The sequence below is a fragment of the Gallus gallus genome, chromosome Z (assembly GCF_016699485.2).
Source record: "Gallus gallus isolate bGalGal1 chromosome Z, bGalGal1.mat.broiler.GRCg7b, whole genome shotgun sequence".
NCBI lineage: Eukaryota > Metazoa > Chordata > Aves > Galliformes > Phasianidae > Gallus > Gallus gallus.
Window position 1 is genome coordinate 24,098,435 of NC_052572.1, and position 21,154 is coordinate 24,119,588.

The window sequence follows — 21,154 nt, forward strand, 5'->3', positions numbered from 1 at the left end:
AGGGAGGAGGACCATGCAGCCAGGACAATAAACATTTCCCCAGTCCACCACATGAGCCTGATGCATCTTATGAAACCACAGACCTAGGTTTTAGCACCCAGCCCTTGCTTTCATTGAAGATGGTCACCACAGCAACTCTGAAGAGATGTTCTTGATATTTAACTCTTTCAAGGAAGCTTTCCATCTTATGCATTTGTTTCTCATACTGAAATGCTACAAATCCCAACATTAAGTTAATCGAAGAAGTGTTCTAAGTGTCACAATGTTCAGGAACACAGCATGCCTCAACTTCTGTATTTAAAGGCTGCATGTGAGAATGTTTTCATTTACTTACCTTTTTGCTTCTTCTAAGTGACAGAGGTACTCATAAGCAATGTTCTGACGCCTCCTTTCATCCATTTCCTCTGCTGAAAGCCTTTCATCATCCACAATAGCTGCAAAGAGAGACCCATATCAAGTTACACAAAAGTCAGTGGTGGTTTAGAGCAGTTTTACTGAAAGCCTAAGCAAAGAAGAGAAACTAAGACAGTAGTCTGTCCTCCAAGAAAGTGGCCTTTTTTTTTTTTTGGCACTCAAACATTTAGATCACCTTTTCTCTTGGAGGCTGAATTCCTCAAGTGCCACTTGCTTAGCCCCAGAAGGTCTCACATTTGTCTGCTACCTGATATGGGGGCAGGAATGAATTCTCATACAGGTGGAGCTATGTCTGGGAGCTGACAGTTTCAGCTCACACATACTCAGAGGAGTATGGGGACCACTCCAGTGAGTATTGGGTAGAGGAGCTGCCCCTCCAGCAGCAGAGATGGAAATAATGCACTGCAAATATGTCTCAAGGGCAACTCGGGAGCCAGCTGCAGTTTCAACAAGCTGTTAACCTGCAACAGAGCGAGTTGCCTCTCACTGATGGGCCCTGTGATAAGGGCTGTAACCAAATGAAGGAGATGTGGTTCAGCAGTAAGGAGTATGAATACCACATCACTTCCCATTAAGGAGCCTATTAAGAATGACTCTCTGCACATCTCCAGCTGGAAACATCCCTGATCATTAACTACTACTCTGTGACGGATGTCCCCCTTTGTTGGGAACACAGCCCCTCTGTGAGCAATTCTTCAATCCTCCCAGAAGTTCAGATGTTTCCAGCAATTAATCTGAAGGCAACTACAGTACCACTGACTTCTGTCTGAATTTCGTGAAATCATAGCATGAGGCTTATGCTGAAGGAAGCCTTCAAACACCAGTTACCAAAATGACACCCTGTTTGTGCTGGTGGCTGCCAGAAGAGTTTGACCTACCCTCTCTCATGTTTCCCAACCACAAATTCCAGGTCTGTGCCAGAGTTGACTGACCTACTGCTGTGTTTGTGAAGCAGAAAAGAGAGCAGACCTTGCTGGAAAACAAGACTTGTGAAGAGCCTTGCTTGTAGGATCACATCTCTGATGTGAATGACTGCACAACTGCAGCCATGCTCATACAAGTAAAGGGTGGGGACAGAAAGAGGGCTGGGCCAGACACCTTCTGCAGAATCTCACAAACTGCGACCATCAAGAAGTATACTCCATAAAAAAAAAACAGATCCTCTCTTCCCAAATGCACTGTTCAACACTTCTTTAGTTGAACTGCCATACAGATCATGCAAGCCATGAACGAGTTTTCATCATTTCCCTGATGCAACTGCCTCATTTAGTGAGTAACCACTTTCCTGAGCTGATACGAGCAATTTGGGTAAAGGACACCACAATAAAGCAAGAAGCTGTGCTTTACAAGACTGTACATACATTGAAAGCTGAACCTAAAGAAAAAAATGGGAAGTGATCCCATCTATCTGAAGTTAATGAAAAAAAGTCACAGTAAAATCACTTCCACTTCATTTTGCAGTAGTGATATTTAAAATACTTCCTTCTCCAAATGGACACCACACCCAGGACAGACCCCTTTTGCTTCAGCATACTAAGGACCCATGTTGCCAAGCAGGAATACACCAAGTACACACACTGAGTACACAAGAAATGACACTACTCACCCACACTGGACTGAAGCTACCATACATTTGTTAATTTATCACACAGTTGCTTTGAGCTTTGTAGTTTCAGTTTTAATCATCGCAAGCACCGATATCTCTCATCTTCCTCTGCTTTTAAGATGGTTCTTCCTAATTACGCAGAAGTTTCATGAACTGATAAAACAAATGTCTTGCTCTGAGTCTCTTTCAAGTCTGGTATCTCCAATAAACATGACTCACTCCAAAAAGAGCTCTCAGATACTGTAATCAGGTCATCACTCATCATGAACTGAAACACTAGTGTGGAGGCAAACATGAGGCTCAAGTCATAAAACACTCAGCATGGCAAACTGGCTGTGGAGCTCTGCTGTCCACATCACCAGCATGTCCACGACAGGCTGATCCCACATCCTGTCACTGTTCTGCTGGACAGGAGTCTTGGTTCCATGAGGCAAGGGCAAAGTACCAGTGAGCCACATGTTCAGTGTTAATACACTACTTTATGCAAGTGAGCTCTGGGACCAATCTTCAGGCATCACTGCTGACCCAAAGGTACAAGCCTCATGGATGATGGCAATTGCCATCCAACAGAGGAGCCCAGCCAATTGCCCTGACTTGTTATGGCCTGTCAACTGTGATGTGACAGCTGGTATTGAATCTGACCTTGGTCCTTCTTGGAAGACAGACAGCTTCCATTTCCTGTTCCTCTCAGCTCACACGTTTAGTTGCTCCCACCATTTACCTCTGCCCTCCAAACACAATCTGCCACAATCAATCAAAGCAATGTAACAGGCAGCTTATCTGAAAGTGGGAGCGAAAAACCACACAACTGGCTTGATAAACATTCTAGGAAATTACCTGAACTCTAATGCTTTACTATCTAGTCTGAGATCTACATGTCCACAGGTCCCTCCCATCCTCAACAAGATCACAGGAAAGGGAGCAGACCTGGCCAACTTAAATTCTTCATTAAAATTTTTTGTGAAGAGCAACTCATAGGGTGGATGACAGCAATGGGGCCTGCTGTAGTCATTGCTTGGAGAATCTTTCAGCAATGAGGGAAAAAGACAAGAGTAGAGGACAAGTAGCTGGTAGACACTGAAAAGTAAATGACAGATCTTTTCTAGAAGAGACACTGTATCAGCAGCTCAGGGGTTGGAAAGTCAGACATCTTTCCTGACAGGTCAAAGCATCTGGTTATGTGCTGAAAATGAGCTCCAAACAATCTGAGTATGGGGAGTGCCAACCCTATACTGCTTATGCTGGGAAGTCTCTTGCAACACCATCTGATAAGACCCATTTTGAGCTTTCTCTCTCCAGTACATGCTGGCTTCAGAGCAACAGCAATACCACATCAAATAAACTCTTGCAGACACTTTTAGCAACAGCATTGATAACCCTCAGGATAAAGGCAGCACCAGGATTAAACTGCAGAGGAGATTAATTTGAAGACTTTCAAAATAATGGATCCTTAAGGTTTACTCTACTGTAGCATTTGTTTCGCAAGGGCTTTGGTCTTTGACTATAGACTCCAGCATATATCTTTGGGTATGCCCATTCACACAAAGTTCAACACAAAGATGATCTTGGTTTCAGAATAGAGTACTCAAGTCTCTCTGCCTAACAAGGCACTTATCAGTCAGAAGACAGGGAAGAATTATGAAATAATAAATGCATTCTGCTTTATCAGTAGCTTCTTGACAGTGCTGAACTGAAATGATTGCTATTATAAAGGATGTTATTGGGACAGAGTAAACAGGGCTGTGGTTCATTGCGAGACCTCCAGCTCACTGGTATGACCAAGCAGGATCTGGACAGACTCAAAATGTTACTGCTGAAAAGAGCTAAATGACACAGAACAAGGCATATGTTCACTATAGAGGAGCTATACTGGAAAAAAAAATTATATATTTATATATATATAAATCACACCTTATGATTCAGTGTACCAGCCTGTGGATTTTGGATTTGGAATTCAGAAAAACATCACAGCTATTTCCTTTAGGAGAGAATATTATGAATCTATGGACAAATACCAGTGCAGTGCATAAAGGCTTTCTATTTCGTCTCATTTAAGATGTTGCCACCCCATTAGCCAGCAGTTAATACACACAAAAAAGAATGCTTAGTCAGATTCCCTCATTACAGATGCTCCTTCCTTGAAAAACAGTGAAGGAAGAGTGTGTAGGAAGCACTGCATGGGGCAACCAGCAGCATTAAAGCTTAAATTGCCACACTTAATTTTCAACAAAAATGAACAAATAGACTTACTGTGGCACACAGTATGATGCAACAGTTGTCTAAGCAAACTCTTCCCACAAATACTTCAGTTGATTCAATGGAAAATAAAGAGGCATTCTAAGAACAACTTACATATATTCTCCTTCTACGTTTCCCTCCACTTCCCAAGTCTGTTTACACAGGGCTATTCTGAGTTAAGACTTTTATCACCTGACATACTGCAGCTGCATTCACTTTTATTTAAAGTATTTTGGTATGGTGTACCACTTCCATGGAACAGTAGACAAAACAGGGGATTGCAAGAATTCCTTCTGATGCTCTCTAATACAAGGACAGCTAGTCCTAAAGTGCCACGTGCAGCTATATATGACGTGTCCCAAGAAACTTTTTCCTCGGTCTGACTCAGCATGAAATAGAGAAGACGTAAATGCTTTTGAATTGAGCTGAGTGAGCTGTCAGAAACGTTACCACTACCTATGAAGCCGCAATACAGTTACTGAAATCTGTGACAGGATTAGGTGCACAGGGGCCATAATCTTGAACAACAGCACCTGGAAAGAGATGCAGAATTTCAGGTTCCCATTTGCTCAGTTTACACAATAATTTCAAGAGCTCCACAACTGCTAGCTATGCAAATGTTGCTCTCTTATTATAGCCACGACAAAGATTTTGAAGGCCCCAAGGTTAGATATAATCTGCATTAGTACTGAGTTTACCATATTTTTCACATCAGTGTCACTATACTTGATATGGCAGTAAATAAGATGTTTTCTACAGGTCTAATGCACAGTGACTTTCAATCTTCCCCACGGATACGTGAATTTTACTTTTAAGTGAAGCCAGACTCAAACCTCCTATAAGAGAGCTAAAGAGCGTACAAGAAAAACTAAGTTTAGTTTTAATTTTTGAATGTAAACTTATGGAATCATTTACAAGAAAATTCCAAGTTGTGCTGGGATAGAAATTTCCAAAACAGATAGTTTTTATATTCTTAAAAAAAGAACTGAGGCAGGGAAAAGTATTATCATAACACATATAGCACCATTTAAGGCATCCTGGTCATTCACTCATACTTAGACATGAGTGATAGCAGTAGCTCAGGAACTGCACATGGCTACTTGTAGAAAGTAGGTCCTTTATTTGCCACAGGCATACCAGAAGACTTCTCATACTGACAAAGGCAAAGAAGATGATCTTGTTTGCCTGTGCCAGTTCCTCTCAGGTTCCTGCCACCAAAGACAGTTTCCCATAGAAAGTGAGAAATGAGCAAGCACCACAACAGCAATCAGTACAAGACAGAGAATCATAGAATGGCTTGGGTTCGGAGGCATCTCAAGGATCAAACTCCAACTCCCCCGCTGCAGGCAGGGCCACCAACCTCCACATTTCCCATATAGTATAGTACCTCTAAAATCCTCTTATAGTGACAGAAAGTTAATAAGTTTGGAACTGAGGGAGAAGGAAAAAGACATAACAGACTACAATGAAATGCTTGAATAAAGGTTTTTGACTGGAGTATTTGTTGAACATCATCTACACCTTGTTTCACAGTACTAACTGTATGCTATCCCAAGAGCTGTGTAAAGCAGATGGCAATACAAGAAGGCTGGCATACTGACTCAGTATGTGAAGACAAGCTCAAGTCCTTACTCAATGGCAGGAAGTTCTGCAAATTCTGTGTCCCCTCCTCACATCTCCCTGCCTCCTCCGCCCAAGTCTATCCCCATATCACCGGCACTAATGCACTGAGAAGTGTTTAACTGTTGTACTGCATTAGCTGAAAGATCACTAAAATAAAAGCCAAGAGCCCCTTGCACAAAACCTCCAGAGTGATGCTTTGTTCTGATGAATTCAGAGCCAGGTACAAAAGCAGTGATGAGCAGACTCCAGGAGGCTTTCCATTTGCAGCTGTATGCACCATGAAAATCTCTGAACATGAAGCATTTGCTTGTTCCACACTTCAGCGTTGGAGCTTCAAGAAAAAGCTTAATGCATTTTAGATCAGGGTGACTCCCAAAATCTTTGGTTATAGGACTAAGCAGTTGTATACTTTCATAACTTGAATGATCTAGTCCAATGAATTTAGTTTCATCTTTTATTTGTTAAAATGTGTACTTTCAGGTAGACAGGACTGCCTCTGCCCAGGGCACCATGGCTCAATGGTTGCTCCTAGGGTTACCTCAGCAAATGGAGCACCAGCCAGCCCTCGTAACTGGAGCAGGCTTGTGAAGTGGCCATATTCTCTGACTAGGTTCACTGCTACCTGAGCTCACAGTGTTGCCAGGCAGCTGAAAAATGTGTGGACAGGTTTACACGCACGGCTGTTGGAAAAAATGCTACTCAAAGCTACAGAGGCAGACGGAATTTCCTCCTGAGCCTCTGCTCCCAAATACCAAATCACAGGTATCCAGTGCCACAGTTTACAGACTGTGCAGAGGAAAATATGCCACCTAAAACAGAACAGAGATCGTTCAAGAGGTCACCAAGGAAAAACTTATTACAAAACCAAATATTACAGGAGTTCTGTTAGGGCATTCAGTACCTATAGGACTGCTGTTGTGTTGGCAGATATTTCTCTTCAGTAGAAAAATCTAATGTTCTGGTCAGGACAGCTCTCTATAGACTTCCTCTTCCAAAGAGCACAGTTGCAAACAGCTAGAACATGTCTCAGCAATACAACCAGATGGCCTGAACCTTCCTTCTATGGGTCCAGTTAAGGAAGTTGAGTCAATTTGCTGAACATCTGCTCCAGAAAGGGCTCTGTACAGAAAATAAAGCAATCAAAATCTACCACAGCTGTGAACTTGGAGGACAGTTTTGCCAGAGACAGTAGACTAACACACTTCATCAAATTATGAGGCTCTTCAACCTGGAATCTCTATTTTTCCCCTCAGTAACTGCTCTCTCCTTCCCTTAGAAAGGACTGTGGATTTCTTAATCTAGTTATTATGTTGTCTGAAGCACGCAGGCTCAGAGTTTCACACACAAATACAAACATCTTCCAGGCAGGCAAACATTGTCACAAATCTGTCATGCAGGACATACTGGGTCACTGTTCTGGATGAGATTTCACTGCCAGACATTACACACAGAAAAATGAAGCACCATTTCACCATTTTTACTACAGTAAGTCCAGTAAAAGGATATACTGATGTAAAATTAAGTGTTCGCTAAACCACTCCTTCCCTGGAGTTTTCTTGTGGAGACTTATGCCTGTGCATTCACTCTCCCAGAGTCATTTTCCCCTCACTTCTCTGACAAAAGGCCTCAGTCTTCTGTATCTCATACCACAAAGTCCAACCACATCCATTTACAGAAATGGAGTACTATTTCAATTTACAAACCTTAGCGCTATCATACAAAGGGTCTGCGATGCAACAGCAACCACAGCCCATGTTTCTGGAGCCAAGTATCAAAACTGTTAGATTTCATGGAGTCTGTCAAATGCTGACCCTGGTAGAGGGCTGACAGACTCCTGGGACACGTCTCAAGATACGTGTATTCTCACAAAGTCACATTTAACTACACAGACACAAGATGAATTTGGCACTCAGCAAGTAATCATATGCACAGCTATGACACTTAACATTCATTTTTCTGCATGTAGTTATACATAACCTTTAGTCTACTTTCAGACATCAGGCTTTCTGCAGTACAATAAAGTGTCACTATAGTAGAGACAGTAGGCATTAAGTAGTTCTATCTTTATCTTACTGTATGATACCAGAGTGCAGACATCTCCTGCCTGCTAGGGTTCTTTAACTCATGTAGTAAAATAAAACTCACTGTATTTTAACTTCAGTGTATTTGTTCTGTACACTTGGAGGAACAAGGACAGAGATGGAATGTGAGTTTGACGGGAGGAAAATCTAACCCTAAACAATTTCAGATAGCTTCAAGGCAAATGTTGTCATCTACTATTATAAACATGAAATGCAGTTTTTAAGCCTGCCTGTTGCCAGCTTCTTCCACCGACATTTAATTGCCAGCCTCATCATTTGTAGAAATATCTCAGGTAACTCCTTATTAAAGCTGTTTATCTCTGTATACTTCACTAGCTGGTCACCTCAATGCAACTCTTAGCCCCGAGATTCAGGTACTCAGAATACTTTTAGAACTCTTAGCTTCTTTCTGTGAACTATCTACTTGACCTTGAAACTGTTTGCTGATACCAACTTGGTCTACATTACTGTAATAAAGTTGCAAGCCTTAGACTCAGGCTGGTGGAAATGAAAAGGCACTGAACACCAATGACAAGTTACTTCTTCTCCTGGCAGGTCATCCCATCTTCACCTAAATAGTCATTAACACAGTCAAGCTTGGGAAAATCTACACTATTAAGGAGTTAGGTTGAAAGGTGTGTTAAACTTCTACACAGAGCAAGCATGGTGTTCTTCATGCAGACTTTTAAATAAGGCATTTTAAAAACAAACAGTTAAGATTCTCACAGGGGGCTCAAGGCATTTGAAATACTATCACATATTCCAGCAGGAATTTCCAACAGGCTTTCCTTCTCCAGAGGTAAATTTGTGAGGAATCAACTATTAAAGTGTGAAAGGTTCCTCTGTCAGCTTCGTATGTTCACTGCTTTCTTAAACTTGGGAGTTGAATTCCATGTATTCTGACACGTTTGCCATTTGCTCTGTTCATTTCACTAGAATTACTTTAAATGTTTGTTTTTTTATTAGCAAACACTAGCTTTTTTTATTACCTGTTCAACTTCACACAAACAAAATATAAAAGCAATAATGAAAAAAATAGTTTAACATTGCCAAGCTAGTAAAATAAGCAGCTCAGCCATGAACGGCACAGCAAAATGTTACTGTCTACAGCAAAGAGAGACATACATTTGGCTTCCTGCTGAGCCCCAAAGGCATGTTTCATTATATGTAGTCACTGTATCACCTGTAGCCACAACTCCACCCATAAATGTTTGTGGATGAAGCGCAAGACGTTGCAGAGCAGAAGAACAGGAAAGACTAGAGGCTCTCAGGGGGAAAAGACAGAGCACAGACTGAACCCACTGCAGTGACAACAGGAAGCCCAGATTCAGGATGGTCCACCCCTCCTCTGTGCACACGTTGCATTTACCTATGGCTCTATCACTCCTATGGCTGTCAGTTGAGATGCTCTACTCTGCAACCAGTAGCTAAGGTCACTCACTAAGCTGTTTGAGATGTCTTAGTTCTCTCAAGGGAACAGAAAAAGTACTAGGCTCACTGTGGCAGCAAGGGACTCTAGAGCCTGAAGAAGCCAGAAATGACTGACAGGAGTCATTGATGTTTCACCAAATTGCAAGCTAGTTAAAACCTAGTTTTGGTCACTGTCCATATTCCACAGGAGAAACTCAAAACACTGCTTGCCATTTAAATGATCACCAACTGAGATAACTCCCTGTAACATGTAGTTGGTTTTGGTCTTTGAAGTGTCAAAAATCTGATTTGCATGACAGTCTGAGACCACAACAGCAATTTCAGGTGCACTTGTAATAAACGCCTTCTGCCTGGATGTTGGTAAATAAGCAGCTACTCTTGGCTATGAGAATGGAGGGAGACAAAAATAGGAGCAGGGCAGGGGAGAGAGAAGGAAAAAGCTCCTTTCACCTCCCAGAGTGATAACCTGCTTGTATGGGAGCAGCTGGCAAACTGATTCAGCATTCAGATCATTGGGAGTTTAACATCAGAAGCTTCCCACCAGAAAACTCACACTGCAGGCAAAAGAAAATGTGGTAAGATGTAGGTCAAAGAACAGAAAAGATGACAAGTAGGAATGCTGCAGCAAGAAAGAGATGCTCTGAGGAGAAAAATGAGTCTGAGTAACTGACAAGAGCTGCCTGAGTCTCAGCATCTGAACCATAAGACTCAGGAGGATGGAAACACTTGCCTAAATAAAGCCAGAAGCAAAAACACTTCAGCACTGGGTAAATCTTGAGAAAGATTTACCTCTGTAAATCTCTGTACACTCTGCACCATAGAGACACTCAGCCCTGACATCTGGACACCTTGACAATTCACTGTCCCTTGCTCCTTCCCACGCTGTCAGCCTGCTGCAGAGTCCATCCTCCACCAAGGTCTAAAATACTGTTTCATTCTCTCATTCTGAAAGGACATCCAGAAAACACCTGGATATTCAAAGCTTTTTTTTTTTTTTAACTTTAAGAGACAAACACTAGTACACTAATAAAATAGAAAAATACTCATGTCATGAGATCAGCAGCCTTGGAGAACATATCTCCGTTTTGCTTTTCCTTCCTAAATAATTGCCAGAGTCTCAATATGTTTGAAGTTTGTAATTTCAATTTTTTGATATATAAGCACACAGCAACCTTTTAGATGTCAGTGGGTGGGAAAAAGCCTTAAGAGCCAGGGATAACACAGCTGAGCCAATTTACGTCGCATCTACAGAATTAACTGACCCATAGAATTAAATTGAAAAGTTTCAATATAAAAGCAGCCTACAAATCACAGGAAAGAAATGACATGGTACAGAACAACAATAGAAAGACACGGTAACAAGCTCAGGCAATTAGGAATCGCTCTGCACCTAGTAGCAGAGACCTGGCAGAGCCAGGTCAGCTCCTGCCATGTTCCCAGCTCCCCAGGGAGTGCAGCTGCCAGCAAAACAATTCAGAGGCCACAATGCACTTGGCTGTTTCTCCAGCTGAGGTGGTCCAGCATGACCAGGAACCAAGAGAAAAAGGAGGACAGAGGTGCAGTATAAGGGCTCACAAATCCAGACCGCACCCTAGAAACTTGTCACTGACTGTGCCAGTCCATCCAGGTACTGTAAGGCAGGAGAGACATTCTTTATTCCTGCTTCATAGGTGAGATGATAGGTTCTCACATGTAGAGGACAAACATGGTGTACCCACGCAGGTAAGCAGTTCAAAGGCGGTGCCGTATCAGTAATGGCCTCATCTATCACCTGCAGCCTGCCTGTCTGCCCCTGCTCCACAGTGAGCAACCAGAACCCGCAGAGTTATCAGGGCTGGCAGCGCTGGCTCCAGTTAACTCTCTCCCAAGGCTCCCTCACTGCTGGGCACCAGTCACAGGCAAGCACTGCTTGTAGAACAGTGGCCCATGCTGCACCTAGGGACTGCTCCAAGTGGTCTGACCCTTATTTCTCACTGAAATACATGCCCAGAAATAAGAATTAAATTTTCCTTTGTTACCAGGATTTAAAACTGAGGGAGTGAACTGAAGCACGAACGGTCTAAAAGCCTTATCTCAGCTCTCACAACAAGGTTAGAAAAGAGCAAACAAAACCCCACCCTTTCACTCAACAGGTCTATGGCCTAAATACTGGGAGTCAGAACTGCTTGGATTGACAAAGACACAGCTACCATTGCTCACTGCATGGTCATCAGATCTGAAGTGAGCCAGATGTTCCCCCTTATCAATAAACAGAGCTCTTCCATTCCCACCGCAAGTCACTGACAGCTGCACACACAAGATACGATTTCACTAAATCATGTTTAGAAACTGGTGGGTGCATGACTGTTAGATCTACTGAATTCAGACTTCCTCTAAACTGATACAAAAATTTTGTCCACCTCTTGTCTTTAATTTTTTCAGGTTACTTGCTTGTCTCCACTCCATAGTTCGCTCAAAAAGGTTTGGGTTAATGCAGCAGGAGCTGACCTCAGGACAGCCTCTTCATTGCCCTGAGTGCGTTCCCACTCATGAAAACACTGCAGTGACAATGTTAAATGTCAGTTATGAATAAAATAGCAAGAGAGTATCAGGAGCATTGTGAGAACGCCTCAAAACAAAAACATTCTGCTTGAAATAGCAAAACAAAGACCACTAAAACACAGGAAGAACATTTAGCATTCATCACTGTTGTGGCAACCACAGCACAAGCAATGCACATGAATTCAACATCATTTTGAGCTGTCAGTTCTCAGGTTTTGAATCCTCCACCCAGCATGAGAAATCACATCTGCAAGGGCTCGGTGCTGACTTTTTGTCATCTCCTACATAGCCACAGTCCACTCCCTTTGCAGAAGAACTTTCGCTACAGATTTAACAGTTTGCTCCTCCCGGCTTTGTGCTGGTTTCTCACTCATACCACCTATTGTCAGCCCCTTACTACAAGGCACTTAACCGCTTTAGGGATCAAAGTACTCTGAAAAATAACCGCTCCATCACAACTGCTAATACTACATGGGAACTCCTTCTGTAGAGACTCACCATCTCAACACAGCTTGTTACACCTCACTATCAGTTTCTCAGCTTTTGCTAGACTGCAGATTTACTGCTGTCATGAGTGAGCTGAAGGAAGGCGCTTCTTCCTAACAGGCAACGGTTTCCATGCAGATGATCAGGTCCCAAGAAAGCCTGTTTTATGACTTCTGGAAATTAAATTGAAATAACTTGATCACAGTTGTGGATTTTGCAGACACATTCTGCTATTGCTCTAGGAACCTAAACACTTTGTTGTTTTTTCTTTCCTTCATCCATCTGGAGATCTTAGACACACCTCTCATCAGGCAGCATTTTCAGCCTGCACAGCAGTGCTTTACTGCTGGCCCTCATCCTACTGCCACAGTTTCAGGTAAAGAAATAGGCAAATGTTACAGAAATTCACTTTTATCACAAGTGTTTCTAAACGTCTGTGGAGGTACTTAATTTTGTCCAAGTGTGACAAAAAAAACCCGGGAGAAATTACCAAGTGTTATTGCCATGGTCCAGCATTATGGAAAACAGCAGCCCTTACTCTGCTTTTTTTCCTGTCCAAAATAGTAAAAAAAAAATTACATTCAGTTTGCTCTAAAACAATCCACATCAGTTAAATCTTCAGCAAAATCATGTGCTTAGTCTTCCCCCACCCACCCTCCCTCCCTCCCCCGGATATCTCCTTCGCATATGATAAAACACATATAGCTTCTAGAGTGTTGCAATGCATTTTCTCAAGATTTGTTATGACCACAGCCAGAGGTGATGCAAGCCCAAAGTGACATGCAGTCATATCCCACTGCTGCAGGTAAGCTGGCTAACACACACAGAGCAGGGCTGGCCCATCTCCCTGTCACCACGGACTGCAGAGCAGCAACAACCGCCCTGCCACACTCTGAGAAGTGGCATTCAAAACAGCTTGAGCTCAGATACAGTGAAATAATGTTTTCTCTGTGCCTGGTTTTGTAAAAAACAGCCAAACATTTTTCCCGGGTAAACACTCTATCCCAGATTAATCTAAGCATAACTGCTGTTCTTTCCAGCACTAAATTACACTACCACAAAACCCGTGCTGCTATTTCAGTGCATTATTTCTTCTGTTACATTGTTTTGGGAACATATAGAAATCAAGCCTTGTTTACTGCTGAACAGAGGCCAGACAGGTATTGATTGGGCAAATTATTTTCCCTGACACGAGTCAAAATCCCAGGAACAAGCAGTGCGTATCAGGAACTGCTTCTCGTTCCCACACTTCTGAGGCCCTGCAACTCAGAATAACGTTACAAGAAGGGATGGGAAAACACACTGACTCTTTAGTTTTTGTACAAGCAGCATACTTTTTCCCTTCTTGTTCAAGCAGCCTGTTTAGACTGTTCCTTACAGCTTTCATAGCCCCCCAGCAGTGCTTGTGTGCTGCAGCACCTTTACTGACAACCGCGGCTTAATGAAACCGTGGCACGTGAGACCAAATTCTTTCCCCAAAAAACCCACTTTCATAGTGCACCCAGGTGGGGCGCTGAGCTGGCAGTGTACGCAGCAGGGCCACCCACAGGGGCCACCCGTGTGCCCAGGGGCCCCCTGTACACTGCCACCCCCATATTTCACTGCCCCTCTGCAGACGTGTTTCACCACCACACGCAGCAGTAACAGCTCAGATTAGCCTGGCCTGATCCTGGCGCTCATCCCCGTGCCAGCTATACCGTCAGGTTGGCAGATCTGACTGTGGGATTAGACCTGACCCAGCCAAAAGAAAAAAAAAAAGGGGAAGGAGTCAAGGCTGTTACTCACACTAGCAGGGCCAACTGAAAGCACACACAAAACCACAGCTTCAGGGTGTGGTTCCAGAGCAATTTAAACTCATTTAAATCTTGGCTGCTGCAGTCCCACCTGGCCATAAATGCTGCCTGTCACAGGGTCAGCAGGAGCAGCTGTGTCACCGCAGCCACTGAAGAGGCTGAAACCCAGCCACGCAGATCAGCTTTTCAAGGAGTGATCAGACTCCAGACAGGCTGGGTCTCTGTGCAACCACACCGCTGAGAGTCAAAGCTCACAGCAGCCCGTAAGATCAGCTGAAGGCATCTCAGCAAGTTCAGGCTATACAGAATCTGCAGAGGTCAGCAGCAAGGTGGGAGCTGGAATCCCAGTGTAATTAAGGCTGGTTCAAATCAGCAGTTTCACTTATGAAAGAAGCTGGGCCATGTTTTCTGCAAAGCCACTGTGTCCTTCAGTTTTTAAGCATTTCGTCTTGTTTTTACATCACTATAACTGGATTTCCAGGCACAGCTATCCTCTGTACTTAGCTACAAAGCACCTTCCAAGCACTCCTGTAAAAACACAAGTAAAACACTCACTGCCCTTCAACCCTGCAGAATATTGGTCATCTTAATGGAAAATATTTCTGTACATAGTTCAGGCTTTTCCCAACTCAGCTCCCCTGTAACTGCTCTGTCCTGGGCTCCTGGCTGTTGGGAGGCTCCCATCCTGCACACACACCCAGCGTGCTGAGCAGCTGTACAAATCAAGCACAAGTGTGGGAGGATACTCTCACTTTTCAGGTGGAACAGCCAATAAAATATGGCTAGTGCGTACAACTACTCATTTCCCAGTCTGGATGTCCAGATAGATTTTGTAGCCAGATAAGAATCAGTTTAAACACCTTGTTGGAACCCACAGGGCTTTTGCTGTGCTTTGAATAGAGTAGGTGCAGGTCCACAGGGGAAGACGTGCAGAGAGTATGTCCCTTATTGTCTGCTTTTGCTGGTGCTCAGCCTGCTGTACCCAAACTAGAGAAGCTCCTGAAGAGAGAACTGCAATCCCTGCCAACTCTGGAGGCTAAGGGCTGGGCAGCTCCATACCTTGAGGAAGCAGCTCCTCGGGCTGGCAGCTGTTTGCCCATGGATGTGAGTCAGAGCCATGAGGTACTGCTCAAATTTGACTCCTTACAGATTTGCATCGGGCTAACCTCTTAAATTGAGCAACGTGTTAAGAACAGCATTGACATGATCCCCCCAGGTAAGTTTCTTGCAAACAGACACTCACTTGAACAAAACAGCAATTTAATTTGACACTGACAACAACACGTTCTTAACAGCCGTTTATTTTCTTTAGCATTTCAAAACATATTTAGGAGCAAAAGAAGGGTACCCTCCAGAGCTTCTGCAGACACCACCTGATTGAGGGGCAGCAGAGAAGCTGATCTCCAAAGCAAAGCACTCCTTTCTCCTTCTCCACAGATCTCCAAGGTCCTTAGTCCCCTTTCCCATCCATGTAGCAGACTCAAGCACTGCCTGCCTTCACCAGCCCGGCAGACCAGAGAATCCTTGGACAGGGGCACCCACCTGCGTCTCCCTCCACCCAGCTCTGACACTGAGGCAGTGCATGTTCTGCTGGCACCCCCACTCCAAGCACTGGCACCCTGCTGCAGATGTCTGTGGTTTTTTGAAGATGAGCACAAGCACAGAAGCACAGGAAGTGCTGATCCACCACCTGAAAAAAAGTGATCCACCACCACCAGACAGCTGTGCAGGGCCCAACCCATGCCTCTGCCCTTCTCACTGCACCCACAAGCAAGGTGCCTGCCCTGGGCGCTGCTCCCCACTGCATCTCCACCATGTCACAGCATGGGCACTGCTCCCTCTCCACCTTGCCAGCAGCTTGGTTCCACAACACACAGCATTTCAAAGATGCACGTTCCAAAGAAAAAAATAAAAAATAAAATCACCCAAACAGCCTCAATAGTAAAGCAAATACATCAGGTTAATAATTTCCTGCGAGAGGCAGAGCACAGTATGCTTGCCATCCCACTGAAGTATGACCCACTAATCCTGCCTATCACTGCCAGGCATTTTTTTCCCCCCCAACTTACACCTGACATATTCCTAGAATCTCACGGCAGACTGGAATCAGCAATAGTGACCAGTAAATCTTGAGCTAGAGCAACTACGTAGCTGAAACCCCACTTAACAGAGAAGGCAAGCTGCACATCTGCATGCTTCCAATTCACCGCCTCCAGTGTTGGACTTGATCTAGCGCACTCGCGTGTGCTATAAAACCTGCTTCCAGTGCAATATTAATATTTCCTGTTTCAACAGTGTTCAAGTAGCTGTAAGCGTGCTGTAACAGAGCTCACTCCCTTCTTCACCAGGAGACTTCAGGGGAGATGAGCCTTGCACAAAAGGCGCACAGAGCCACTCCTACCGCATGAATTATGAGCACTCAGTTGAACAAAGCAGTTAAACTTTTCAAGTTCTCATTCAGCAGTTTAATTATTAGCAATGTACAAAAGAGTAGAAGAGATAAACAGCATTTGGTTGCCAAATTACACCCATCAATAACAAAGGGAAGTGTTCTCATGAGCCACAAGTGCTACAGAAAGCATACACCCAAAGGAATATATATGCATAGGATATGGTTAAGCTTTTTTTTTTTTTTAAAGCTTTAAAAACCCATCTGTTTTCATTTAAGAAAGTCCTATGGAACATTTACCAAAAGAATTTTTCCTATCCAGTTGAAAAAAATTGCCTTTTGTTCCCCTGTATTCAATACAGACAAATTCATAGATTCTCCACTTAAACACTTCTCTAAAAGCCACTGCTTTGCAAGCACTCACACCCTGCTGAATTAGGGTGCAGTTTCATTGAGGTGGAGGCTGTGTTTCACTTTGGGTTTGCCCTGCTTATCTCCACAGGCAGAGCAGCCCTCAAAGCTCCATGCTGCACATTTGTCTCACCCAATGACCACCAGCACCAGACAGAAGCACTCCTGGGAACCGCAACTAGAAGCATCAACGCCCCTCACCACTGGATGCCACAGACAGAGCAGCTCTGCACACACCCAGGTCAGCCCCATTTGCCGGCTGTCCAGCTTCAGCAGGGAAGATGAAGGCTTCTCCATCTGCTCATCAACATGAGACAAGCTGGAAATTATTGACAGCTGCAAAACCCATGCTTCAATTCGCAGGAAGAACAAAACTGGAGGATGAGACTGTGTGATACTCCTTTCTGACAGACGTCTGCACACCTCCCTTTCAGCAACTTGGGTGATGCTGAGGCACCTAGTTTGCCTTCTGCTTGGAGCAGGGACCTGGGGCCACTAATACAGATGTTAATTCAGACACTCAGAGCATGGAAATGCCTAAAATCCTTTGCAAATCCAAACATCCATAACTGCACTCACTACAGCTATAGTGCATTCCTGGCAGTGTCGTGAAGCCATTCAGGCGTTGCTTACAGAATACACATACACGTTTGTTACTTCACACAGGTTTCCAGGAGACCAAGATATAAAGAGAACTTAAAGTTTTGGGAAGAGCATTTTTTCCTCAAAGTGCTGCATGACTTGCTGCCTTACGTCTCAAGCTTTACATTTGGTTAAGTTAATCCAGGTGGTACTCCCAAGAATTACACTTTTCATCTTCACAGTCTTCCATGACACCAAACATTTTCATGACAGAAATAGCTTGTACCTTGAGCTCTATTATATCTGTATTCACTGCAATTTGGTGAAACTCTGCAATTGATTGTGCTGGAATTGAGAAATAAGCCAGGCAACAGCTGTAGCCAGACTGGAAACCAGCTACATAAATTCAGTTGCAGTGAGCCTGTTAACACAGTTTCTGTTGTATGAGCTACTTCCTTCTTACTTATATGATCTCACTTGAGTTTGTGCTGGACGCAGACATCTGACAGACACAGCACAGCACCAAAGAAAACTTTTACAGCTTTTTACTTATTTTTTTTTCTTAAGTAATTGACAGCATGCAGAGTTGGAGGCACCTTTCAATAAGTGGTCCACGAAGCCACAAAGTTTTGGCAGCAGAAGTCTAAAAGAAGGCCCAAAGGCTTTGTTCTGAAACAGTTTCTTCAGTGTGCAATGTTCACCCTGAACTAGCACCAGAAGGGGATCCTCTTGCTTGGTTTCATTCAGCTATTTCCTGGCTCTAAAGATGAAAATGATCAGCTATAAGGATTTTTTCCAGATGCGTGTCTTTGACTAACTACATCAGCAAAACTTGAAACACAAAGCTAGTGTTCAAGTTAGGGATGTCTTCCCAACTACTCTACCTTTGTGTTATTAGGTCTTACACTCAGGGTTATTCCCTCCCCCCCCCCCACCCAGTTTCTGTCAGGCTGCAAAATGTAACTGAAATTTGCATGCATCTCTAGACATCAAAATGAAATGCTACTTGCACACATGTATTTCCCAGCAGAGGTTCTCACAGTAAAACACTAACCTTCCTCAGAGCAACCTGCAGGCTCTGCCAGGAACTTGAAGCCAAAGTCAAAAGTCCAGGTTAGGTTAAATGTTTAAAGCAGTATGAGGTTGCTAGAGCAAGAAGACTTGGCAGTTTGATAGCCTAACTTGGACAACTTATTAACTCTTCTAGGGAAGTCAGTGTAGATGTGCTGTTCAGTGTAGAGAATTGTGCTTGTCAGGGATCTAAAGTGCAATTTCAGTTATACAGAGAATCTACAACTTATGATAGGCTGAGTAACTGAGTGACTGAACATCTACCAGAGCCTGTGCATACAGAGGGCACTGGTCAGAGTAGAGACGGCATACGGAAAGGACAGAAGGATACTTCTGTCCACTCCTTCTACTCCCTGGGAGTAAAGACCAAGGTCAGGAAACAGGCTACAGCTTAACACACTGACCACTCAGGACAGCAAAAAAACTGAGCTCAGAATACTATGACGAGACCATACCTTGAAAATACTTAGCATGTTAAACATGGTTGTTCTTTGCCACAGCAAATAAGAGGGTGCGACTCTTAAGGCAACACCCTGAGCAGCTCAGGCAGGAGGGTGAACAACCCTTAATATCCAGGTGAAAACCAAGGCACAAAGGATGGGCCCTTTACTCCCTGTCAAAGCACCTTTGACCGCACTGGGCTTTATGGCACATAACATACGTCATCTGTCCAGATGCACAGGTCCCAAGAAGAAGCCCAGAGCAGGTCTGTCAAGCAAGGCACTTGCTACTGAGGCCACATCATCTGTACCTGATGAGTTCCTGCGTGTTGGGCAAGTAGAGAAAGCATTCATTTAGGGTCAGATCACTAAGTAGCAGAGGTTGCCCTCAGCACTGTCCATCCCCAGGCTCAGTCCCCTGCCCTGCCACACAGGGAATAGCAAAGCAAGCTAGGATGACTCCAAGATCAACTCCAAAAGAACACTTCATCATCACCGCGACAGACACACAAGCAACCACTCCAGAAAACATCATCAATATTGGCCTTCAACGACCACCTCCAGAAAACATCACTAGAACACCTCCAAAAGTCTCTGGGGCACCCAGTAGGTAGTGGGAATGGAAAGTGAAATCTACAGGCATAGCCCACAGCCTTCAGCACCTGGCAGGTGTCCACAGAAGGGAACACTCAAGAGGGTGGAGGGCCTCTGAGCTGAATGCCCCGCTGCCAGGCTTCAGCTCCCCCACCCTCCCCAAGGCAGACGTGGCCTCCAGCAGTCAAACATTTTGTGTTTCTATAACGAAAATTTCAGAACTAGCTTAAAAAAAACCAAAAACAACTGTCATACCAAAACCTCGAAAGCTGCTCATCAGACCACAGGGCATTGTGAGTTTTGCAAATAATTTACAAGTTCATTTCTAACACTGCTTAAAATATCAGAAGTGTTCCTTATTGGGATGGCAAGACCGATGGCTTACACCTCCCTGCCCAAAGGAACCAGCAGAAAGCACTGGCTGTGCAGGATCCCAGTGCAGCAGCAGGAGGAAGGTGCTCAGGGCTTTTTATAAATAGAGGTTTGGGAAACAAATACAGTTCATTGGGAAGGAAACACCTGGTAACTGCGCTGCTTCTCACCTCGCTCACGTTGGAATTTGAAGTTATAAAGGTCTAGTCTAAAGCTACTAAATTATAAAGCAACATTTTAGACTGTTCTCCAGAACTCTGAAGCTGCAATCCTGAAGTTATAAAGTTGTAACTTCAAAGACGCAGTTGCCATCTGAACTGCTGGTCACAAACCAGCGTGACACCTACAACACCAAGCTACACAGTTAAAACCCAGAGCTCTGGCTAGAATGTAAAGCGCTGAAGTTACAACGCGGAGCCGCAGCTACAACGCAAACAGAAAGTTCTAAATGAAAAGAAACTTCTCCAAAAGGACAACCACACAGCGGCCAGAAAACCTGTCCGGAATCCTGCCGGGGGTCGCTGCGAGGAAAGCTACGGCAAGCCGGAGCGCACCGCCGCTCTGCAGCGGCGCCGGCGGGGCTGCCTTTATCCTTCCCACAGCCCCTCTTTTCGCATCGAACCGATGCCGGAGAGGAAGAGGGGCGAACAACAGCCGCCCCAGCGCTCTGCTCCCGCCGCCCCCGACCCGCCCCGACTCACAGCCGTAGCGGGGCCGCTGCAGGGGCGCCAGCTCCTCATGGTGCATCCTGCCGCCGCCGGAGGGACGGCGCCTGCTGCCGCCCGCCCTTCTTATGCGCCGGCCGCCCCGCGCTGATTTGCTGCCGCGCGGCCGCGCCCGCCCCAAGCTGGGACGCGGGGATGTGGGGTACGGCGGCGGTGGCGGCGTGAGAGCTGCGGGGCGCCGCCGCACGGGAGCGGAGGGGGGCGCGGGGCCGGCACGGCACGGAGGAGGGAAGAACAAAGGGAAGAGAAAGAGGGGAAGAAAGAAAGCGGAAAATAATAATAATAATAATGTGAAAAGCCCCTAAGAAGGCCGAAAGCAAAGAAGACAAAAAGGGGGAAAAAAAGCCAGGGGAAAAA

General features: G+C 44.6%; 1 protein-coding gene across 8 annotated transcripts in view; it reads right to left on the reverse strand.

The window, feature by feature from the left end:
* The window catches only part of IQGAP2 (IQ motif containing GTPase activating protein 2), a 116,118-nt gene extending 95,272 nt beyond the window's left edge, over positions 1-20,846 (reverse strand). For 7 of the 8 annotated variants that reach the window (XM_015277326.4, XM_015277323.4, XM_015277321.4 and 4 more), the window contains exons 1-2: positions 20,774-20,839; positions 335-434 (exon numbers count right to left, since the gene is read on the reverse strand). In XM_015277326.4, the coding sequence (XP_015132812.1) occupies positions 335-434; positions 20,774-20,819 (146 nt within the window). In that variant the 5' untranslated portion in view covers positions 20,820-20,839. 8 annotated transcript variants of the gene reach the window in all.
* Positions 20,847-21,154: the final 308 nt, after the last annotated feature.